At 36.4% G+C, this 25,593-nt stretch overlaps 2 protein-coding genes across 2 annotated transcripts; one reads left to right on the top strand and one right to left on the bottom strand.

The window, feature by feature from the left end:
* The first annotated feature begins 738 nt into the window (after positions 1-738).
* Positions 739-19,813, top strand: LOC113773657 (DNA-directed RNA polymerase 3, chloroplastic). The gene is made up of 20 exons (XM_027318288.1): positions 739-758; positions 2,839-3,760; positions 6,066-6,269; positions 6,392-6,525; positions 7,359-7,428; positions 8,229-8,287; positions 8,533-8,650; positions 10,496-10,609; positions 11,250-11,378; positions 11,586-12,002; positions 12,746-12,796; positions 13,196-13,266; positions 14,111-14,195; positions 14,336-14,488; positions 15,497-15,571; positions 15,643-15,732; positions 16,190-16,237; positions 16,345-16,459; positions 18,498-18,601; positions 18,956-19,813. Exons 1-20 carry the CDS (start codon positions 739-741, stop codon positions 19,064-19,066), a joined length of 3,090 nt encoding a protein of 1,029 aa, XP_027174089.1. The 3' UTR covers positions 19,067-19,813.
* A 517-nt stretch (positions 19,814-20,330) lies between these two features.
* Positions 20,331-20,989, bottom strand: LOC113776376 (ubiquitin-conjugating enzyme E2 14-like). Its single transcript, XM_027321519.1, has one exon. The coding sequence runs from the start codon at positions 20,959-20,961 to the stop codon at positions 20,443-20,445; it is 519 nt and encodes a 172-aa protein (XP_027177320.1). The 5' UTR covers positions 20,962-20,989; the 3' UTR covers positions 20,331-20,442.
* Positions 20,990-25,593: the final 4,604 nt, after the last annotated feature.

The following is a 25,593-nucleotide window of genomic DNA, read 5'->3' as shown; positions in this document are numbered from 1 at the left end:
ATTTTAAATTATTACTTTTCCTAGTACTATTATGTATATACACTTGATCGTAGTATCAGCCAAGAAATTTCCTGCCTAAAGGTGATTTCAGTGGAAGCTTAGATGTGATGTTCAAGTCTAATTCTTTAAATATGTATATTGACCACCGTTGTTACATATTGTCATTGACTAACTTAATGCGGAATATTAGGTTTTCAAACCCACAATTATATTTTTCTCATGCTTGAGATTTTTCAAGTTCTCTTGGTAATAATGCAGTGACTTTGGTGCTTCGTTTATAACTCTGAATTTTTAAAAGAAAAAAAAAAAAGCTGTTAGCTTCACATAATTGTTACCATTCATTTTTTTTATATATAAATATAAGATTTGGATGAGTTCGACTCTAATCACCACCACGAGCATTATCATAGTTCATACATGAGAAAATCTTTCGTGAAAACCAACACACCGCTCCGTTTGGATTGCATTTTCCGTCATTTTCTATGGAAAAATTACTGTGGCGATTTAATGTATGTGAGGAAAAATGGTAATAGGAAATGTGATCACAGAAAACGACGCAATTTTCTGACAGAAAATAGCAATCCAAACAGGATCAGTTGTTTGGTATGTGTGTCTTTTATATGATGGATTAGTGTTAATACTTTTTAGCATGTTAATTTACAATTGAAGGGCGGTAATATGCATAGAATCACTAAATTTCATTTTCTTTAAATTGTTAATAAACAGGTAAAACTTACAATGAAGCACTTTCTTTGCTGGTAATTCCATAGTAGTCTATAATCCAAATACTAAGGTCATGCTTATGTGTGCCTATTTTAACTTGTGGAACCTCATAATTAAGTAAGAAGAGTGAGTTTGCACGCATAGACACTAAGAATATAACTGTATATAATAAATGTGTACAACTTTTTTCTTTTAATTTAACTTATGTGTATAACTTTATTCTTTTCTTTGTCTTTTTTGGTGTTTCTATTTGGTTTAAGGGAAGTTGTGAAATCTTCCTCTAATTTCTGCATTTTCATGCATATTTTGCCCTTTGATATTTGCATGACTTTACATGAAACAGTAAGTTAAATGTAAAAATGTTTTTCTAGCGATAACTACTTATTTTTTTTGGCAAGAAAAAATAGGATGAGAAATTTCAAATTTTTTATCTAAATTTTCTGCATTTTTTTTTCTCGTAAAGCTCTACATAATTCTACAACAAGGGAAAAAAATAGGAAAATGAGGCTCTGGACAAATTATAAAAACTGACCCGGTGGACCATTCGAACCGCACCGCATGAGACTCAACCGACCCTCCGTAAAGCTGTGATTTGGGCTGCCTAGTGGATCCCCAGGCGAATTGGGCTATCTATAACGAGGCCTATTCAACCAAAACCATTCTTTCCAAACTTTGCTCCAAAATTCTCCTAAAAAAAAAGGTGTAAAATTTGATCAGCCAGGAGTTCAGCCTTCTTGTTGTCATGAGCTAGTCCCTTCAATGACTGGTCTTATTGCTCTTTTTCCTTAGGGTTGCTTATACACTAGTTTCTAGTCACTCTTTAGTTGTTAAACTCGTATTTAGCTTATGTCTCACTTGAGTTGTATGCTAATGTCTCTCCCTTCAATAAGGGCAAAGCTTTGCTTTGTCTCAACGTACTGCTCGGTATGGTTCGAAACTCTTTTTCTTAAGTGAGTTAGAATTCAGTTTGAAAGTGAGGTAGAAAATTCTGAGAGAACATTTCATTCCTACCGTTACTTTATCACCACGGTATCTCTAAAAACAAACATGAGCTAGAAAAAGAGCCTTTGGGAAAAGAGCAAAGCCTAAGTTTGACTCTTGTCCAAGATTGTGTAGACAATTTTTTGTTACCAATAGTATTGTGGCATTAAACCAAAGGCAAAAAGAACCAAGGATTACTTGCACCGAAGAAAATCAAGCTAGAACTTCACTAATTTTAACTTGGGCTTTACTCAGTTGCTTGAATGAGAGGCCATCAAGATTCGTTTGACACACAAAGTGGCCCATAATGCAAGACACTAGACTGGCCCATGTACGTAAAATCAACAACATTTTTCTTTACAATATTGCCCTGCCCTTTTTTTTATTTTATTTTTATCTTGAGGATTTAAAACACACTTTTTTTTTCAACAATGCGTCGAGGAAGATATTTAAGGGGGACCCACTAAAGTCCAATATCCAGGCAATTGCTAACTGGAAGGGATGTCAATGGACCTTAAACACTCACATTCGACTCTCTACTGAACCGATGTGGGAGAAAGGGGATGGGGAAACACTCAACTTAAGCCAGCTTTTAATCCTCACTGTGACTCTTGTTTCTTTTCAACAAAGCTTTGAGGAAGATATCTAAGGGGGACCCACTAAAGTCCAACATCCAGCAATTGCTGGCTCGAAGGGATCTCAATGGACCTTAAACACACTTGTTGCCCCTCAAAATTGGAATTTTGAATTGAATATACATTTTGTATAATAAAAACAAGGATTATATAGGGAAGAAATACAAAGAGTGATGTTTTTTATCATTGTCAGATGACTATTTGAAAAAAATGAAAATATTTTGAGATGACAAATTTATGATATACAAAAATATAGAGGGTTTTCTCAAATAGAAAAAAAAGATAGATGGAGTTGTTTTTTTCTTCATTATTTTGTGATTTTGAATTAAAAGAAACATCATTTGAATGATAAAATTAATATAATTGGATTCTATTTCTTGGAGATTTGGGAGAAAAAAAAAAGAGGCACAAGATAAACAAAATATCTGCCGCCTTATGAGCTCTCAAATATCAAAACAATAGCCAATGGGGGTTTAAGAGAGGTTTTGTTACTTTGTAGTTTGTACCATTCTCATTTCTCATTCTCCCCTTTCTTCTTCAACCTTTCTTATCTCCTTCTCTGCTCTCTCGCATTTCTTCTTCGTCTCAACTATTTCATCAGCTCAGCTCTGGCTTCCTCAGCTTCCATTCTCTCTGCCCCTGGAGCTCAGCTCCACACCTCATGGGGCCCCACAAAACACCCCAAAAGACCCAACTTTTTCTTCATTTCAACCCCTGAATTTCCCAAATTCTTGCAAAGCCCCTCACTTTCTTCTTCTTCTTTCCCTCATTCCCTCCAGTTACCTTCCCTGCATACCCCAATTCCCCTCCACCTGCACCCTTTATCCGACTCCACTGATGAGAATTTCACTGAAAACCTTCAAGATATGGCCAATTTGCAGACTATCCCAAGTGGGATTTCTCAGGTTTTGCCCAAAGAAGTAGTAAATGGGAGGGAGAGAGTTTTTATCCGGGACCCACCGTGGATTTCGGCATTTTTGATGAAGAATTTTTATTTTAAGGCCAAGATGAAAAATGGGTTCAAGTTGGAATTTCAAGAAATTGAGAGGAGGAAGTATCAGGTTTTGAGGAGGAGGCAGATTCAGGCTGAAACTGAGGCTTGGGAGAAGAGGGTGGAGGAGTACAGAGAATTGGAGAGAGAAATGTGTGAGAAGAAATTAGCTCCTAATTTGCCTTATATGAAGAAATTGTTCTTGGGATGGTTTGAGCCATTGAGGAATGCCATAGAGAAGGAGCAAAAGGCTGAAAAAAGCAAGAAAAAAGCAGCTTTTGCACCTTTTATTGATTGTTTGCCTGCTGATAAAATGGCCGTGATTGTGATGCATAAATTGATGGGATTATTGATGACGGGAGACAGAGATGAGAGGTCTGTTCGCGTTGTCGAAGCTGCTGTCCAGATTGGGGCGGCCATTGAGCATGAAGTGAGTATTGACAATTTTTGCGCTTTGTTGAAGTTTTTGTTGTTGTTTGTGTGATGCGCAAATCTGAGAACTGTCACTTTTTTGAGCTAGAATGCTTGTTATGGTGGACTCTAGACCCCAAAGGAAGCTGAGTAAAACCTTGCATTATTGACATACTGACGTATATGGATATGCTACTGTGGTTATAGTAAGAAAATACATTGGTGAACCTAGTTAAATTTCATAATTGTAGGTTTACATTGAGGCTGCGGTCTGGATTTATGGAATTCACTGTAATTTTGGTGATGTAGCCTACAAATTTAGGATTATTTCTAGATGCATGCGGCTTGTTTTCACTTTTGGCTCTAGCTCTCCTGTTTGAAAGCTTTGAAAAACTTCACTGTGTGATAATCTTATTCGATATTAGAGTTGCTAGACTAATACTTTTAAGTGTATGCGTTTTAATGAGTGAGTAAAGCAGAAACAGGAATAGAACTGTATCAATTTGAAATTATTAAGTTGGTCTTCATAACATAATCGATGGTCAGTCTTCCTGCTACTTTGATGATATTCTTCATTTGAAGAAAAGGTTTTGCCTTGATTAACTAAATTTTATGTTGGTCTTCACAAGTCTTGAGCGTGCTGATTAACAAAAATTTTGATTAGGAGTGCCCTAAAGTTGCCTAAGAGTGTTGGCATATACTAACGTCCAAATTGCTTCATATAATTTATGAGCAAATGATGGAAATGTTGAAACTGTATTTTTCTCAGTATTATGTCCATCATTCATTAATGAAAGAGATTTCAGTCACCCTTATTTAACTAATGTGTGTCGGACATGATTTGAAGGCTGCTTGAGAAGTTTGATCCCTACTACTAACTGAAAGTATTTCACCGGTGAAGAGTAAGACTACCTAGTGAAGTGATGTGTACCTAGTGATATTTCAATTGATCTTGATCAACCAAGGGACAACATTATAGGAAAATAATCCACGAATGAGAATGCTGGATAACTGACAAATGCATACTAAAGCTTGAAAGGATCCAATTGCAACTGATTATATACATGATATGCTAAAGGTAGTACCTCAATAGGAAAATAATCCACGAATTATAGGAAAATAACATTTCAAATGATCAACCAAGAGACAACATTACAGGAAAATAATCCACAAATGAGAATGCTGGATAACTGACAAATGTATACCAAAGCTTGAAAGGATCCAATTGCAACTGATTATATACATGATATGCTAAAGGTAGCATCTCAATAGGATGAGTCAAGTGGTTCATTTGTCATTCCTGAGTGAATTTATTTAATAATCATAGTCAGCTTATGATTTGACCACAATTAGATTAATTTTTCAGTACTGCAATTTGAATTTCATATTTTGTGAACTTTAAAGCCATTCCTTTTACCTTAACAAGATCTTGGTCCCGAACCCGGGACCGCTCACTTACACTCCCTTCCCCTGAGCCACCCAACCCATCCCCCCCCCCCCCCCCCCCCCAAACACCCACACACACACAAAACACCCCAAACCCAGTGCAGTTGATGTATCAAGTTAAGCTTTGGTTGTTTGATCTTCTTTGCTCTATCTTGCTCAACTAAGGGCAAACGTAGGTTAGAGGCATTTGGTGATCCAGCAGTAGTGTTACAGGATTTCTTCCTCGTTATCAGTAATTTAAAGTTGAACTTTTCATGGTAGTGAATAATGACAAACAGATGTTCCACTAAAATTATCCCTTTCAACCGTTTCTTTCTCTTCATTCTTATGGTGTGACCTCTTGCCATTTTTGCATTTCTTTTATCTTATTTATTCCAAGATCATGCATGATCCCCTCTTGGACTTTTTGCGCAATAGAATTCAATAGTTGGTTGCCATGTTATATCATAGTATACATGAATTTCTATGGTTTTCCTTGTCCTGTATTGCCTATGTTTTTGCCCAGGGATTTTTAAATTTCACATTCATGTCTTGTACCATTTATCTGATATTAGTAATTCCTCTTCTCGTCACTATGGATCACTGGTTATGTTGTTCCTGTCTTAGTATTTAGTAGGTTTAATTTCAAATTACTAGAAAAGATTGTATACTTGAGTTTTTGTTCGATAATTTATGGAGTTGGTTTTGGGGTTCCTGTGCTTATTATTGTATTTTAACAAGATCCAACACCTATTACCAGACTTCAGTAGAGAAATTTTGTGATTCTTTCATCATGCTTATATATTCTGCATTTTGCCTGTGCAGTTTTCTTCTTTCATTTACAAGTCACTTGATAGGACATAAGTACCTAATGTCCTTATCATTTTTATTTTTATCAGGTTAGGATTCACAATTTCTTGGAGAAAACAAAAAAGTCCCAGAGAAAGGGAATTTCAGCTGAGAGTCCTGAATCTATGACCAATGAGACAATTATACTAAGGAAACGTGTTCAGAATTTGATTAGAAGGAAAAGAGTTTCTGAGGCGCAAAAGCTGGTGAAAAATGATAAGTTTAAGTCTTGGGGTAGAGACACACAAGCTAAGGTTTGTGCATGTTGCTGTTTCACTTTTTTGAGTTTTTAAGAGCAGAAGATACCATTTATTTCTGGATAGTATGGTAACCTTTTACTGATTGGTAATCATATTTGTTGTTTGATATCATGCAGCTGGGATGTTGTCTCATAGAATTACTAACGGAAACAGCTTATGTGCAACCTCCGGTTAGTCAGTCAACTGAAAATCCACCAGATTTTCGACCAGCATTTAGGCATACTTTCAAAATTGCAACAAATGAGGCAGGGTAAGGGCATGTTACCTATCAATCTAGATTACTTTTCACACTATTGTAGCTGGCCACTAAAACAACATTCATCATTAAAGGCATGTATCCTCTTTTAGTGGGTACAACTTTAATTGTTGTAGCTGCAATCTGAAAACACTCTAGCATTAGTTCATTGATTCCTCCTGGGCAACTAAGCAGTATGTTAAACTCTACTGGATTATTGTTGATTCTGTTAGTTAACAGTGTAAACTTTTTGGATGATGTACAGTGAATTTCTTGTAAAAACATTTCACATATTTTTAAACGGATGGAGTACTTATTAATGAGCTTTCTCTATTGTAAGTTTCAACTAATAAGGTACTTGATTACGTTTGGTTGTAGACATGCCTTTTAGTATATAGAAACATAATGTATCTACTGATATTGTAGCTATAGCTTGCCTGCATATCGATTTTTGAATATATAACTTCATTGACTGGGTGATTCTGTAGGCGGCATCCAAATCACAGCATACTGATCTGGCAGCACTAACACACCCTCCCACCCCCGCACCCGAATTAGTATTCGTTTCTTTATAGCACTCTGATATGTAAATGGATAAAGTCTGAGTTTGTGTTGTCATTACGAATTACTAATAGGATTCTCCTATACTATTTTTAAAAATGTGTCAATTTCATTCAAAAAGTTGGTCAACTAATGGATCATTCTGAAAATTTTTTATGGTCCTAGATGACGGGCTGTTTTTATCTAGTTGCATTGGATATAAATGGTGATGGTGTACCATCATAGTTCTCCACTTCTGCTCTATTTTTATGTTTTTTAAGTGGGCCCTTTTATGTTTGTTTTTGTAGGCAGAACCCTGTCAAGAGGTACGGAGTTATAGTGTGTGATCCGGTGATCCATTGTGGACTTGATAGAAGTGTGAGTTGATTTCACCTCTTATGCTACTGATTGTTTCTTTTAAGTTGATGAATCACTTGGAGTCCCAAAGCTCTAAGTTAATTTACCATTCTCTTAGTTAGTTCTAATAGTAAGGGAAGCTTGTTTTAAACAGTGTTTCATGCTTAGGAGCTTCATTCTCTCTCCACCTTGAGAATGTTTTGGAGTTGAAGTGATTTTCTCACTTGAAAGCTATAACTGGAGAATGTCGAGGAAAGTAATGCAAGTGAAATGTTAATGGTTCTTGTTAAATTTTGAACAGAAGGAATTACCTCCATTTAGAGTATCAAACAGCTCAAAAAGCTTGGGCTTTGAGATGTGAGGGTGCGCATCTACTGCCAAGGACTTGTTATATGAAAAATTGCCGAGTCTAGAAAATTTTAGGGCAGTATATACTTCAAGAGTTTGGAAGAGCTGCAACATAGGCATGACAAGGTCACTCATGGTTCTGTACTGACCTTTATACGATCTCTTTGCTTTTGACTTTTGCATTTGTGTTTTGACCTAGATGTGTAGTGAATGAGCGGCAACTGCTCTCCAATTTTTTTTTTTCTAATGTCCTTCTAGGAAGGGTTAGTACTTTTGTGATGTTCAACTTCTATTCTTCACTTTAATAAAGGTCATGGATTGAACACAACTATGGTGACAAGATTTTACACCAGTGTTTCATATATCCAAGATTTTTTATCCAAGATTTTTTCTTTCCATTCATTCGAGGAAAGTAGTCTACATGGAGCATTGCAGTTTGCCTTTGAAGTTTCTAATCTATTTTCTCTATGCAGGTTAACCACATGATGGTTCCTTATGTGCCAATGCTGGTGCCACCAAAAAAGTGGAAAGGGTAATCTTAGAGATTAAATTCCTTTAAGTTTTAGGTCTCTGGGAATTACTTGTACATGTCAAATTCAATTTGAAAGTATGATATGATTCTGTCTGTATAGATCTTAAGACCATATATAATCTGTCCAGTTGGTTTAATTGTGATATCAGGACTATTTCATTTTGAAGTAACTTGTCATAATGACTTCTTTTCTATGAAAGTGCTGGCCTTGCGTATTAAGAACCTGACATAGTTCATCTTTTTAGGTATGATAAAGGTGGTTATTTGTTCTTACCTTCATATTTAATGCGTACTCATGGGTCTAGGCAGCAACAAGATGCTATTAAATGTGCTCCTGTGAAACAAATGCAGAAAGTGTATGAGGTGAGGCGAGAATTATTCTCTTGGTGATTGTGTTCTATCTTTTGTAAAATAATTGCAACAAGTATTTTTCTTAAATTAATGCTTTGGTGCTTTTCATTGTCTCAAACTTGTAATGCATGGTTTTTATAATTTGTTCACCTGATTATTACCTTCAATTCTGACTGAGATGGTATCTCTTGTTCTTTGATATGGTGTCTGTTACTAATCTTTTTTGCTACTTTTCTAAATAATAAAAAGGAAAAAAAGACCTTAAAAAAGATCGAGAATATTCTTTTGTTCTAGAAACTTTGAAAGGCGAAAGTTGTTTCTAATACACTTTGCTCGGGGTATTCTAAGAAAGGCCTCTTGTAGATATGAAATATATAAAAATTTATGTATACATATGATAACTCATGACAACCTTCTAAAGGCTAGAAGAATCTATTCTAAGCAAGAGAGGAAAGGCCTACTCTACTTGTAACCTTGTTGTTCAAGGAACCTTAATTTTGGTGTAGTTAATTGCCTTGTCCAAATTTTATTTTCATTGAGTCATGAGTAATGAATGCCAAAATCTGGATGCTGAGTAGGGATGCGACATGTAGAGCATTTACAAATCATGGAATGTCTAAGATGTGCATTGGTTGCCTTTAGTTTTCTTTCTGAAGCAGTGAACTGGTCTTTGTTCTTGTTGCTTCTTTTGTGGACATTCATATTTGTTAATTGATTTGGTGCAATTCAAACAAAGAAACAGCCAGTGTGGAGTTTGATGAATTGGTAGTAGATGCAATGACAGTATATACTCTAAGGTAGTTTATCTAGTTTAATATAAACCTGCATCTGTAATTACTCAACTTCAGCTTAAGATAACAATTTTATTTACTGAAGAATATAACACTTGTCAACTGATTATATTTGTCACCTGATAACCTCTGTACTAGCTATGCGAAGTGTGGTGGAATAAGATTCCATTTCATAGATAAAAGCTATTGTCTTCAGGAGGCCATATCAAAAGAACAACTTCAAAAAGTTGGTTGACTTATTTTTTAATGTGCAAAAGAAGTCCTTTATAATATTCTCATTCTAAATATTACATGTGCTTATACTTCTTTAATTCCTACTATCATGTCTTTCAAATTTATATATTTATTTTTAATGTATGTCTTTCAACTTGTTACAATTCAAGCATCCAGCAATATCACAAAGCTGTAAAATTCTTGAAGAAATTCTCCATGTCGACCATAATTTGGTTTTCATTGAGACAGGAGAACCATTTGCATGGTTTTGGTTTGGTTCCTTGGACCCGGAAGAAATAAATACTGACTGAAACACGTGATACCTTCTGGACAAAATGGAAACTATAACTTGTCCTCAAATTGACAGTGAACCCTTAGAAAACAAAGGATGGTACTTGTAAGAAAGTAACGCAAGAATTTTGGAATCCATTTATGCCTGTGGACTTCTTTGAGTAAGGTTGGTTCCTCTTCCCTTGAAGTTCTGAACCCATTCTGTTATCAGGTATATCAGTAACAAATATTAAGAGGAGCTGGAAGATAATTTTAATTTGAATTCTCATCCTCCATAAATTAATCATTTGACCCTTTATAGGGAATCTTTTTGTCCTTCTGAGAAGAAAGTTATGTAGCATGATGGATCTTAATGTTTGTGTCTTCAAAACTTTTGGATTTTAACTTATAGTGCAAATTGTGGATGTCAATTTACATGTGGTCTGGGATGAAGTCTGCAATTTGCAGCCATCAGTAATTGTGCTACAATTAGCTTTATAGGTTATTTATTCCTATCTGATAGTTGGAGGACATTTGTTTGCTCAGGGAACTTATGGGATCCTTTACTTCTACACATTTGCAGGCCTTAGATACGTTGGGAAACACCAAATGGAGAGTGAACAGACGAATTCTGAATGTGGTTGAGACTGTTTGGGGAGGAGGTGGCAACATTGCTGGCCTGGTAAACCGCAACGATGTAAGTGCATTCTAAATATATCTAGCATGCAAGATTGGTTCGTATATGTGTTATATGATGAATTCATCCACAGACCCATAACTTTATACTTTAAAGATCCTGTGTGCTGAACATTAAGCCTTGAGTTTAAAGATGTTACGGATGTTTGGAAGCACTTTTAAGTACACATTCAGCGAAGGAAGTCCATTCAAGAAGTCTAACACGTGGTTTAGCCACTTTATAGGATTTGCACAGGAAACTACATGAGATAGCTTCCTTTGGATGGACTTCTCAAGAAAGTCAGGAGGCATTTCAATGGTAATGAAACTAGTTAATTGGAGTTTCTGCATGGAAATGATACGGAAAAGGTCATATTTTAGTATTTATCTGCATTTGGCATGTGATCTACAAAAAATATTGAACTGAAATTGTGAACTTTAGGATTTAGATAGATTTTAAAATTGTATATCACCAAAAATAGGTGGTAATGTAACAATACCATGATTTAAAGTTCAGTTTGAAAAACTTCCTCTGAAATGGATTTTCATCCTTTAAAAGCTATCCCAAATGTGCCGTTTTATGTTTGAATAAAAACAAGTTGATTGCTGGACTCATCAGCATGAAATTGCTGATGCTATGCAACTTGTTACTTCTTATATAGGTTCATAAACCTGAATTGCACTCTGATGCGGTGGAAGAAATCAAAAAATGGAAATGGAACATGAGGAAAGCAAAAAAAATCAACCAAGAGAGGCACTCACAGCGATGTGACATTGAACTCAAGCTTTCTGTGAGTATCTTTATCATTACTGATTATCCCATTTCGAGGAAGGAAATATCAGGAACTGGTCTGTCATGTAATAATTTCGCTGAAACCCTCTGCAAATCATATCATCTTGTTTTCTCTCACATCACTTAGCTGGCTTCTAGAAGTACTAATTTAGATCAGTCTGCAGATTTATATGGGTAAATTGTAAGTAGTTTTTATGCAGAGCAGGTGGCTCATAAAATGAAAGATGAGGATGGTTTTTATTATCCCCACAATCTGGATTTTCGGGGCCGTGCATATCCTATGCATCCACATTTGAATCATCTGAGTTCTGATCTATGTCGAGGGCTCCTGGAGTTTGCAGAAGGACGGCCTTTAGGAAAATCTGGAGTGTATTGGCTTAAGATACATCTAGCAAATCTTTATGGAGGGGTTGTCAAAAAGCTTTCCTATGACCAGCGCCTAGCTTTTGTGGAAAATCACCTGAATGAAGTTTTAGATTCAGCAGATAATCCTCTCAATGGAAATCGCTGGTGGTTAAAGGCTGAGGATCCTTTTCAGTGCTTAGCAGCTTGTATGAACCTATCAGAAGCCTTAAAGAGCTCATCACCACATACTGTCATCTCTCACCTGCCCATCCACCAGGTACTTCTGTCCTCTTTCCTCAGCAAAGGAAACAAGCAAAGTGAAGCACTTATAAACTATTTTAAGTCTCCATAACTGAGTAAACTTTTTTTAGCCATATGATAGAATGGGGTAATCTAAAAGTGATGCCTAAATGTGGAATTTCACATGACTGTATTCTCCAATTTTTAAAAGTAGACTAAGGTGTAACAAAGGACCAACTGCATTGAACCACTTTCACAATCCAAAGATAAATCATTTTCAATCAAACCCCGCCCCCCCCAAAAAAAAAGGAAAAAAAGAAACACTAACCATTTACTCTTGTTTGCCAAAGGGAACAGTATGTTCTTAGTTGTTAGAAGCTGTACTTACCAATACCTCTCCTTTCTTTCAAGAGTTTCACTGTTCCTTTCCTTCTAGAGAACTTAAAGATGTATAGTGATTTGGAAACAGATTTTAGTTTGTCTTTCTGTCGTCTTATCTCTGAAAAACTTATGAGATCCCTTTTATGATGAGATTTCAAAGAAAGTGCTGGTTTGAGCAAAAACACTGGTACATGTCTATACAGTCCCGTGTATATTTAGTAATCTTTTTATTAGTTGCAGGGTTGCATTTTTTGATTGTAGAGGAATAACTCTATCCTTTCTAACTGTTCTGATAGGGAATGAAGCAACTTACCCATGAATGTGTTTCATCGTTATTTCCTTCTATTTAATCTAATTTGTTAGTTGGTAACTTGATTTTTTTCTTTTTGGCTGTATTAGGATGGTTCATGCAATGGTCTACAGCACTATGCAGCTTTGGGGAAAGACAGTGTATGGTTTCTGCTCAGCCATTGATGTATTGTGCTCGTAAATGACTTAATTATTCTTCCCCCCAACCAAGTGAAAGCTTTTCCATTTTTCTTTTTTCTTCAATTGATATAGCCATGAGTGTATTTACCTGAGTTGGTATATTTGATATTTCTAGGCTCCTTCATTGATATAGCTAGTACATGTTCTTGTTTTATTTGCTAGGCAAAGAATCAATTCTAACTTCCTGTGAACCAGAGATTGTAGCAATATGCAGGTTTTGTTCTCTAGTAGTTTGGTGATGCTGTAATAGGTTGACCTGAGTTGATGTGAACTTTAATCCACTACTATATTTTGCAAATCTGTTTTCGCATGTAGCATTTTATCATTCTGTCTTTTAATAAAGTGACCATACCTGTGCAGATGGAAGCTGCTGCAGTCAATTTAATTGCTGGAGATAAACCTGCAGATGTTTATTCTGAAATTGCTGCAAGGTACTTGAGAAAAAGATTTTTCGAGAGCATGTTAATCACAAAATATTTCAATTTTTGTATATAAATGACATTATGTTCTTGATACTTGTTTGATTAAGTGTTTAAATTCATGGTGTTTAGTTATATATATATATATATATATATATATATATATATATATATTATGAATCTGGGAAAGCAGCGTATTTAATCTTTCCTATATTTTGGCTAAACGTAATTGAAATTTATATGATATTCAGGCACACCATAGTTAGTCTGGTTGAAAGTTTTAAAATTCAATTTACTAAAGATTTAGATGAAAATTGTGTTTGAGATAGTATATCTGAAGTAGTCCTTGTGATTCTGAAATTCCTGTATGTCTGCATTTGACCTTTGACATTTTCCTAACTAATTCTTGCGGTTTGCCCTTTTTAAACTTGAAATTATACTTTGCTCTGATTTTGTGTACATTAAACAATGATTTTTTTTGAGTGTACACTTTTCCATGGTCTAAATGGTTTTGTGAAATAACTCTTTGGAACTGTATCTTTACGATATTCAGGCACAACATCATTGTTAGTCTAGTTCAAAGTTTTAAAATTTAATTTCCCAAAGATGGTTTTGTAGTTTTGTGTTTTAGACAGTATGTCTCAAATTGTTCTTTGGGATCCTGAGTTAGATTCCTATGTTTCTGTGCTTAGTTTAACTTTCACTTCCTATTTTTTCTGGTATTGTTCTTGTATACTTGAAATTATGCTGGGCTCAAAATTTGTCTGCATTTGAGAATGACTCATTATTTAAGCTTTTTCCAAAGGCTAAATGGTTGTTTTACAAAATAACTCTTCAGAACTGTTTTGATTTTCAGGGTTCATGATATTATAAGACTAGACAGTGAAAAGGACCCTACAATTGATCCCAATGCTACAATAGCCAAACTCTTAGTTGATCAGGTTACTTTTTATTTATTTATTTATTTTTCTGTGAGTTGCAAATTTTAAACAATTCTTCAATTTCCTTAAGATGCTAGTGCTGCAATAATAATCTTCCATCAAAATTTTCAAAAAAAGTTTGTGACTGTTGAATCTTTCAGGTAGACAGGAAACTGGTGAAGCAGACGGTCATGACATCGGTATATGGTGTCACTTATGTTGGGGCACGTGAACAAATCAAAAGAAGGTTACAGGAGAAGGGTCTGATTACTGATGATAGGTTGCTGTTCAGTGCAGCTTGCTATGGTGCTAAGGTAAGCTTCAGAACTAGATTTTAGTGCTTATATTGCTGGCAGTTAGGTGTTACTCCTCCGGGTTACTTTTAAACAGAAAATCTCCCAACGTGACGAGACATCCATGCGAGATTAAATTTGAATGGTTCAGATGTATGAAACTTGATAATCAATTTAATTCTCAATGAGATTTGCATGAATCTTAACTGTATCTTTTACAGTTGATACTAAATTTGCCTTTTAACATGAGCATATTCAGAACACTTGGGTCCTGAATGACCTGGAATTTCTGGGAATTTATACTGCTGCAAGAATCAGATCCATAATGCACAGTGCATTCTTTCAGATATCTACAACTTGCTAAAGATGGTCAAGTATATATTTTTGTGAATTGGTAAAATTAACTTCATAAACGTGCACGTACTTTGGAGAATTGTCAATCGGTTAAATTGAAGCTCATGTTTAGAGACTATAGGAAGTTCCCTAATTTGCTGAGTCTTTTTTCTCCCTTTTTATTTTTTCAACACTGTTATAATGATTGGAGATCAAAGAATTACTTGAAAGATTATTCATAAAATGGCACCTGCTATTCCTGCAAGTTATTGCTCTATTCATTCTATATTTCTGTGCATGTTCATTTGTAGGTTTCAAGAATATTGTCATTTGTGCCATTGTTTTTTGTGAGAATTAAATATTGTAGAGACACTATGTTGCTTTTACAATGAATGTCCTAATGGACTGGGCACCATGTAGAATAACTGAAAATGATAGGTTAAACAGAGAGTATTAACATAGTTTGGAAAATAAACAACACGGTGAGGCATCACTTAGTGTCTTGATTCAAAAACAATCTAAAAGCAGGAAACATCGTGTTCATTTCAGTTTTGATGAATTAGAAGCTGACTGATATTCTATTAAGGAGAATATTTTTGGTTTCACCACAGTGGTAAAAGTAAAATTTGGGCATGACAACTTGGCAGACAAGATGCCATAGATAGGTTGGTTAAATGATCTTGACATTCTCTACAGGTGACAATGGCTGCACTTGGTGAGCTGTTTCAAGCAGCACGTGGTATAATGGTTTGGCTTGGTGACTGTGCCAAGGTTTGTAAGATTTGCATCTTAAACATATGATGCGATTAAGATCGTTGAATTGATAAATGGAAATTTGGCAGGTGATTGCTTCAGAAAACCAACCTGTGCGCTGGACAACGCCACTGGGTCTCCCAGTTGTGCAACCATACTTTAAATCTCGGCGGCACATTGTAAGTGTTTGATTAATTTGGCCCCTTTAAACCTAATTAAATCTGCCACTTAGTGCAACTTCCTGATGTGATATGTTTGACTGGCACAAGTGAGTGATTCTGCATCATGTTTGTAGATTATTAATTTAAGGAGGACGGCACCTCATTTTGACTAAAAAATGGATGACTAATAGATTATCTTCCATTAATGACTTACAAAGTGTGCGAAGATATTCAATAGCATTTCAAGAATTTGTATGATTTTACCTGCATAAACCTTGATAGACAGCGCATTAGCACCAGGTTTTTAATTGACCTGATCAAGAACAGTGAGTTGCTCCCTCTGAAGTGGCCTTTGTGTTCTGTCTTTAAAGAAGAAACTATCTAGAGGTCAATGCTTCATGTTTCAGCCCTGTGGAGTCATTTCCTTACTGTAATTCAGTGACTATGTGGTTACCAGTTCTTTCTCCATGTGCAGATAAAAACTTCGCTTCAGGTTCTGGCATTGCAGCGTGAGGGTGATTCAGTATGTTTTCTTTTCCAAAGAATAAGTTGGACACCTTGATCACGTATTTCTGAGTTCAGTATTCAATTTTAAGATTATAATGAATAGATTACTATCTTGTACTCTAGGTTGAGGCTAGAAAACAGAGAACTGCTTTTCCTCCAAATTTTGTGCACTCATTGGATAGTACTCACATGATGATGACCGCAATTGCTTGTAGAGATTCTGGATTGCAATTTGCAGGTATGTTCTCAAGGCCTCCAAAGTATATATCTTATTGGCTCTGTGATAGATTAGCCCTGTTTACTGATTGTTATCCTGAAGGTTTTGGGGTCCTAGATGTGTTTAGATACTCTGTCAAACTTGGTGTTAAATTTCCTGTTACACCATCTATTAGGGTGACACTTGTTACTTTGTTCAATATCCACAAATGTTGGTGGATATCGGACTTACTGATATTAAATGAGGGGATGAGTGCCACCGTAATATATGGTGTAAAAGGGAGTAACACCAAGAGTGTTACAGAATATCAAGAGCTGAATATCTACCTTAATGTTTCTAGTTCTTGGAACAAGATCACAGTAAGGTAAGGATTAACAACTCTAGAATAAGAGCTGAGTAATCACGTGGGTTGCACATTTTAAGTTCCAATTTCCATGTGAATCAGTCTACATTAGACTTTTAATCCTTTATCTGCCATTCCCAGTTGTCAACCATTAAGGTAAACATTTCCAAGTTTAATGCTGTTTTCCAGGGTTTAAAATAATGACGATCATTAGATTAAAATTATAGTTGGAACAAAACTTAACACGAATCAAGAGCAATGCAATATAGTGAACAGATGGATGCAAAAAAAGAGGGACATAAAATTATTATCAAGAAGTAGAAGCAACTGTTTTTGGTAGTAGCTTCAATATTGCTAGCCATGGAGAACTAGGAGATATATGAGTTGTGGGTTCAAGCTCAGTGGTCATATACAAGTAGGACATCAAGCATAATCAAATGATAGTCCAGCATAATGCAGCAGTCAAATTGAGAAGTTTGCATGATTGCTATTAGACCAGCATGCTTCGGATGATTTAAAAAAAAAAAAATCGCTTGTTCAACAAGTTATGTTATAAAAATCATGGTCTCCAAAGATCTCGTGTGATGCCCTGCTTTGACTATGGCTATTACACAGTTGTGCTTTGGAGAACAAAGATGAGTTTGTTAGGCAAGTTATGTGAATATAATAAGTCCAGAAAAGTATGCGTTCTGATATATTTGCAACAATACAAGAAAAGCTACAATTAGTATTAAGTACTTTTTTGAGATGGTTATAGTTGTAGAGAGAGTGACATATAAATGCCTGCAAACAAAAGCTAAGGCATGGCCTGTTATTGTGGGAGATATAGTAACTACTCTTAACTGAAGAATCTCTATATGAATAGAAAAGCAAAGTGGTGGTGTAACAGTATCTTTTGTGTGCTTAACTGAAATACAAGACTTATCTATGCAATTGTAATAGTTAAGGAAAAGGCTACCTCGCTTTGAATATGCGGATTACATTCTGGGAATATCATGATTTCCGGTCTTGATATGACAAATGTCAAATGGTGAAAAAGATTCTGTAAATGCTGCAGGATTAAAAATGAGTGTCAAAATTAAGAAGTCTTGGAATTTTCTCCTTGATGACTTGCAACATGAATGGATGCTTACAGAGAACTTCTGAGTTCATTTAATACCAAAACTTTAAACTTCTGTTGATACAAGGCACAATAAAAGATTGAGCAAGAACAATGTTATCCTGTTTGCATATATCATGCAAAGATGATGGGCTTAGTCCTAAATGCCCACCAGTGATATCAGATAAGGGGTAGAGGATGCAGATAAAGAAAGATTCATCAGTCACTGCAACTGCCAAATTTGTGGTAAAAGTCAACGGTTAGAAAACAAGACAAAATAAACTAAGCTAAAAGTGAAGTGAATACAAACTACATAAATAGCAAATGAGACAATTGAAAAATGCTCAGGAGGCTCACTCACTGTATGAGCTTTCGAGATTGACAAGTTCTTAATGGCTTTCAGTTTGTTTTTAGGTTTGGATTTTCTTTGATTTATATCTTGTGAGATAATCCTAACCTCTATTTCTAAACAGTGGAACTCTTTGCTTACTACATTCCAAAATATGGCAATCGAAAAGTTTGTAGTTTGGCAAATAATTTCAAGGCTTCATTCATACTAGTTAAAAGAACAGGTTATGTTCAGGAATGCTTGAATCTCTTAAAAAGTGTAATTGCAGGGGTACATGATTCCTTTTGGACGCATGCGTGTGATGTTGACAAGATGAACCAGATACTGAGAGAGAAATTTGTGGAGCTTTATAGCATGCCAATACTTGAAAATGTAAGCATGTTAGAGGATTACATATCTTGTTTGCTGAGATTGCTACATATCTTTTCCCTTTTGAGTTTGCTCACTTTTTGGTGACCATGCATAACGAGCCTTGTCCATAAGACTGGTGTCTATCATCTGAGTTGAAGTAGTTCATCGTGTAATGTAGCAGTAGGCTGAATGATGCTTTACTCTACTAATGCAGCATCTTGTTTTCAGAGTGGAATATTGTGATTCTAAGAATGAAATTGGTGAGAAAAAATTATATGTTGTTCATATTATTTAGGATGGAATTTGCTTTTATAAACAAATTTCTTTTGTTTTACTTCCAAATACTTTCTGGTAATCTTCTGTTTATGTCAGCAGTTGCTTGAAAACTTCCATACATCATATCCAACATTGACCTTTCCTGCTCTACCAAAAAGAGGTAACTTTGACTTGCGTGAAGTACTCAAATCACCATACTTCTTCAACTGAGGGGTTGAAATGAAACTGGACCTTATATGTGGGAGAAAGCTCAAATGGAGCAACTGCCCATATAGAGAACCGGGGGCATGCCAGACAGTGACATGTGAATAATCAGGGAATTTAATTGGGGACATGCTGGTGATCCTCTTATCTCCTGAAGGAGATCTGCATTTCTTCCTTCTATGCAGCAGATGCTAAATCCCTATGTCAAACTGGATTGGTTCTTAAACTCAGCAGGGATACTGCTGACAGCTATGACACAAAGAATTTGGTGATTCCATAAGTGGGGAGGATGAGCTTTAGTTTCATGTACTTCAGGTTCCCTAAAGAGAATTGCTGGCTTTCTCGCATACATGCAAGTATATTGAAACTTGTAGCATATGTCTGCTGTAAGCACAGAAGAGCTTTGCGTGTACGGAGGCAAATGGAGCAAAACTTTTTTGACAACAAATCAACTTTCATCAACTGTCATTGATCCACCATGTTTTATATTCTGTTGGTCCTGCAATGAGATAACCAGGGAATGGAGCAAATGAGCAAGAAAAATGCCTCCGGTTCTGCTTTTGACGGCTGGAAGCTGGTGGTTCAAGAATCAGGTTTGATGTTGCAAGTGCTGTATACATATCCTGACTGACCATTAGTTATCATTACTTACCATGCTGCTGTAGTATAGGAATAACAAATGCAGTAATCCTATAGCACTAAATCATACTCTGTATCTTTAGATGTTTAGAAAGAATTCATTGGTTGCAGTAATTCTATAGCACTAAAACGTATCTGTAACTTGAGATGTTTATAGAAAGAAATCATTGACACCATTTATTGTGCTGCTTTTTTTGTTCAAGCGTACTAATCTATTTGTGTCTTGTAGTAGTGCTTGGGCTAGATTTTCTTCATCATAATATCCAAGCAGGTTTTCGAGGAATTCAGATTGAGAGAACACAGCATTGTTTGATCACAGATTGTGATGCAGTCAATTATTTAAATGGAACAGCCCAATGATCTCTTTAGCCATGCAAAACTAGCTATTCAGGAGGCATGAATTTAGCAGTAATTCTTGATTTTCAATTATCTTTTCGAGTGGACCTGTATTTTTCGTTTCAGAGTTAAAGACACTTTTAGACCTGGTCTGCTCCTCTGGGAGGGCATTAACAAGATTGTCTTATCATTGTTGAATTAAACTTTGAACTTGAAAAGCAGAAACAGCATACACATGAACATGATAAATAACCCATAATATATCAAGAATAACCAAGTGTAAAAGAATCTCCATTCATATAGAAGAAAAACAAAACAAAGTAGTGCTTTTTAATTATCAAGATAGCAAAAGAAACCTCAATGTATGTGCCTAATCATTTGTAATATCTTAAACTGCACGCATAATTTCACAACATCTCCTGAGTCATCCTAACACAACGCTTCACTCTCTTCTTGAATTGGTCTCTCTGGTCTCTCCACTCCTTTGCAGCATCCACATTCGCAGGAGACTCGTCGTTCGGGCTAGAAAGCATCGATATGATGCTCAGGACTATGCTTTCAACGGTATGAAGGGGGTTCCAGCGCTCAGTTGCATGCTCATAGCCATATGGATCATCACCGGGCGGATGAAGAATCGACATGCAAACTTTTCCATCAGGATATACGTTTGGATGCCATATCTCCGATGTAAATTTCACTGCTGGAGGGCTGACGGGGTAATCCTTTGGAAAGCTTATAATGGCATTAAAATAGCCTTCATCGTAGAGTGAACCAGGAGGCCCCATGACGGTAACACTCCATTCAAACATATTGCTCTCATCCACCAAACCCGCTGAGAATCCTTCTATCGGATTCCTGCAAAGATCTTTGAGCTGTTTTTGAAGCAGAAGGCTTGCTTGTGAACGAGGAGTTGCCTGTGGCTCCATGACAAAGCCAATAGAGAAGAACAGTAGAAAAAAGATGAGCAAAAAGAGAGGATAATAAAGGTTACAGCCAATTAGGGTTTTCTAATATATCACTAAATTTTTTCGAATATTTAGACACTCGAAAAAGAAGGACAACGAAGAGGAAATTTGTAAAAGACGTGAGATAACTCTACCAAGTTAATTACGTAGCTTGTTTTATAAGCATATGCAAAAACAACTTTCTTCCCGAGAACTGATGTTAATTCCTTTATTATAGAGGATTAGTTAAATATGACGAGACTTCTAATACAAAGAGGAAAAAGAAACAATGATGAAGCGAAAAAACAAACTTCAATTTTTTCCTTCCTGGAAACGGGTAAATTAAGGAAAGCTTGATCCTACTCCAAATCAAAAAATGAATGCTCCTTAGAAGAATATTAATTCAATTGTTCGACACTCCGAATCCAAATTGGAAACTCAAATAATTAAGAAACAACTTTGCAGAGGTGTATACCATGGTTTAAAGTTGTGGTCCAAACCGTTCCACATCCGTCTCGGCATATCGGTAGCAGTCTCAACAAGACACAAATTTTGAAACATTTAATATTCTAAAAATTGTGAATAGTATAAAAAAATATGCCAAACAAAAATAATAAAAATTAGTAAGAGAAAATCTGTAAAATGTATTATTTTTATACATATTAAACACAATAAGCATCTTTCATCATTGACAGGTGCCGAACCTGTGCAATAATAAATACCTACTCGAGAAAAATACAGATTTTGTATATAGCGGTGAGTAGGGTCGAATCCACAGGGACTGGGGATAATTCGTTTCTTCTAGAGTCCAAAGTATGGGGGGTTTTGGATTAAATGCTAACTAAATAAATTAACTGCAGAAAATAATTAATTAAAAGAAATGATTGGGGAAACTCTAGCCAAGGGTACACATCAGAAATGGTTCATGCACTGATCATTGATGCAGAAATAATTCCAACATTTAGCAATAGATTAGTTATAGTTGTCATGCACGCGATAAACAACCAACCCTTCCTTAATTTCTCGATAGCTAAGGTACGACCGTTAGCTATTTCTCTAACCCAAAAAATAACCCTAGGTACGACCGTAGGATTTAATTTCTAGATTGCATTAATAATTAGAAAGGCCCAATCCTAACCAACAAACACGCTACGAGGGTTTGTTTAAATTAGATCATATGCTCCCCTGACATAAACCCAATTACGCCAGTTGCTACTGAGGTAGAGATAACGAACAATTACGGATTCAATTACCCCTATTTAGCAAAAATAGCCTATATGAATAATTAATTATTGCGCACTAATCAATCATACACAAGGCCATAGCAATTAAAAGCAGGAAACATATAAATACCAATAAATTAAGGAAGCAATTAAAATAAATTCGATCTCACAGTAATTGTCGAACCAAATCGTCAGTTGTCCCCTTGACTAGAAAAGCTTAACCACGCCTCATGAGAAAATCTCCCCGTTGGGGAATATTGTCGAACACCTGACGTGTGTCAGAGGCCAGTCCAAAGAAAGGAAACTAGAACTAAACTAAAAAACTAAAACTAAAGCCCTAGATATCTCTTTGCTTCTGTACGTTGTCCCCTTTTAAAGCAACAAAAGAAAGATGAGTAAAAGCTATCTAGGTGGTCCCCACACATGTGGACAAAGCCTCCCAAGTACTTCTTGTTCCAAGTCTCTCTACGTTGCTTTCTCTGAAGCCCAAATGACCAAATGCCTTTCACTAGCTTGTGGTCCCCCACCAATTCAAGGGCCCAAGGATTGAAGCCCTTAGAAGTCTCCATATTTTTCACAAAGTCCCTCCTTTTTGGTAGTTTTCTGCTTCATTCCTGAAATTGATTCCAAATACCAAATATGAGTAAATATCAGCAATTAACACAATATTTGTCAGGAATAGAAGGGAAAATTAATAATAAAAATACTAACAAATTATACCCTATCAATTCCCCCCACACCTGAACCATGCTTGTCCTCAAGTATGAGAACAACAAACAAACACCAATATTTGATAGTGGCTATTGCTCTATCCAACAAATTGCCAAGATACCAAGACAAGCATATATCAAGCATGGGTGATCAAGATCCAAGAAACATCACTTCGGTTAGTTTCTAAACCACAAACTCCTCTAATTTCATGTTAACTAATTTAAGAAGAAGGAATGACGCATAATATTTATCAGCAAATGGTCCAACTATTAACCAAAATCTCAACATTAAATCCATAAATCGGCAAGCTGACTTTTATTATACACTAACACAAACTTCACTTTTTTTTTCACATTCTCTTTTTTTTTTTTACTTTTCTCTTTCTTTTTTCTTTTTTTTTTAATAGTAACAAAAGACTTAGTCGCTAGCCATTTGAGCCTTTTGACGCGAACTCCAACATTGGCCAGATGAAGGAGCCCGGTTACTCAGCTTCTATCGCCACGTGACCACGTACTCATAGCAATTACTACTTTTTGACGCGAGAATCGACACTTTTGGTGAAGATCCCCGGTTACTCGGTAGTAAATACTAGCGGAGTACAGTCAACTCTCATTCACAGCTAATAACACAAAAACTCAATATAACTCAAAAACTAAAAGAAAATTTGCATCAGCTAGCCTCTTTTTCAAACATGGAGAATTGAGATTAATAACCGGACCAATTCACATGAAAATGCCAATAATCATTCCCTATGCTTAGGAAAGTTAACCAAAAATTATAAGAGTAAAACAATTATCGATATTCACCAAAGAGATGTTCTTGGATTCAACCACATGAACTTGATATCCTTTTATTATTAAAACTTGGCAAAAGTAGGAATAGAGGCAATAATCCAACATCAAACTTGGCATCCCATACGAGCTAATCACTAAAAAAAAAAGAAAAAGAAAATGAACGAAAGACACTAGCACCATAACTGCTCCCCCCACACCTAAATCCTACATTGTCCTCAATGGAGGTAATAAAGTAATGAAAGCGAAGAGAACAATGAAACTTCCCTGTTGAACAGCTAAGGGATAGGAGGGAATAGTGGAGGGAAGCCGAGTTCTGAGACATCCTTGCCACTTGGTGGGTGATGTTCGTCATTCGCTCATCTACGTTGTGAACCTGTGCCTCCACCTTGACGCCTACATGGAGCGAAGGTGCGGCAAGGGACTTGGCAGCTTACGACGCACAGGTGGGCAGAGGCGGCGCTTGGAGATCCGCGGCTACGAGAGTGGTTTGCTGAGAGAGAGGGCGGCGTCCGTGTGTGGCGGTAAGTGGATTCGGCTGTGGCGCGCGCAGGGAGCAGGGGAGCAGCGGTCGCGCGAGGAAGAGCTTTCCCGCGAACGTGACGCGGGCGCGTCATGAGGGCAAGAGAGCTCCCAGAAGTTTATGATGTTTCTGATCATGAGCTTCCTGCACATCACCACGCGGGCACGTCATGAGGGCAAGAGAGCTCCCAGAAGTTTCTGATCGTGAGCTTCCTGCACATCATCACGCGGGCGCGTCATGACTGAAGGGCACCTATAAATCAGCAAAAACGAAAATTGAAACCCAAAATCAGTCAAATTCAAGGAGAATACATCTAAACTACCACACGAAAATGAACAAACAATTAAAAGGAACAATTGGGTTGCCTCCCAAGGAGCGCCTTTCTTTAATGTCTTTGGCTAGACATTATCATGTTTTGCTCATGGAGGATAAAATCTTGTGGCTCGTCTTACTATTTCATCCTCTATATAGTCCTGATAACCCTCGTAAATAGAATAATTCTTGAGCATACGAGCTACGGGCTTCCATGGACTAGTGAATGGCGCCAAACGAGTCGATGATAATTTACATTCTCCATTCACTCCTCCCTCACTTGCATTCATTGGTTCAAGATATTTTGTCATCTCCACTCTCAACTTATTCCTGTCATGAAATTTTAAATTTTCTGGTATAATAAAATCAATTTCAGTAACAGGAGTTGAAGAATAGGAGTCAGGAAAATATTGATTAAGGAGTGGAGAAGATGTCACCGCATTTGGAGATTGTTCACTGGATTCATTCACTTGAACGAGTTGATCTTGGAGTCTCATTTCTTGCACTTCTGCTTCCTTTTCAACTGCATCTTTAAATCCGTTTTCTTGAAACTCTTGCAGTTCCATGTCATTTGGCCGGATAATTGCACTCTCATCTTCCTCAAGATTGATATTGGTTTGTGCGGGCAATTCTTCCATTTGAGGAGCCAATCGATTTATTCTGGATGTCAATAGACATAGTTGATCTGCCAGGTCGCGAAGGCTCGCTTGTGTCTCCTGATGAAATCGATTTAGGCTCGCTTGTGTCTCCTGATGAAATCGATCTAGGCTCGCTTGTGTCTCCTGATGAAATCGATTTGTATTAGCCATTAGTAATTCCATCATTTCTTCAAGAGACATACCTGACACAGAGGATGATTGCTGAGACTCTTGCTGTTGAAAATCCATTGGCCCGGTTGCATAATCAAAATTGGAATTATCCCACCATTCTTGATCATACCCGTTTGAATAAGGGTCATACTGCGTTTGATATTGGGGTGAAAAATCTCCAAAAGTATCAAGTGGAGAACTTAGATTATCTTGAAATACGGGGCATGTGTCAGTTGAATAACCTG

This window comes from Coffea eugenioides, chromosome 6 (assembly GCF_003713205.1).
Source record: "Coffea eugenioides isolate CCC68of chromosome 6, Ceug_1.0, whole genome shotgun sequence".
In the NCBI taxonomy this organism is placed as follows: domain Eukaryota; kingdom Viridiplantae; phylum Streptophyta; class Magnoliopsida; order Gentianales; family Rubiaceae; genus Coffea; species Coffea eugenioides.
Note: the sequence above shows the minus strand (reverse complement) of the source record. Positions and strands in the feature narration are given on the sequence as shown.

Excerpts from the sequence above, each read along its gene's own strand:
- LOC113773657 (XM_027318288.1), top strand. The coding sequence starts at position 739 with ATGAAGCACTTTCTTTGCTG. Across the intron at positions 14,196-14,335 it reads CCAAACTCTTAGTTGATCAG|GTAGACAGGAAACTGGTGAA; the intron begins GTTACTTTTTAT and ends TGAATCTTTCAG. Across the intron at positions 15,572-15,642 it reads GGCTTGGTGACTGTGCCAAG|GTGATTGCTTCAGAAAACCA; the intron begins GTTTGTAAGATT and ends GAAATTTGGCAG.
- LOC113776376 (XM_027321519.1), bottom strand. The coding sequence starts at position 20,961 with ATGGAGCCACAGGCAACTCCTCGTTCACAAGCAAGCCTTCTGCTTCAA.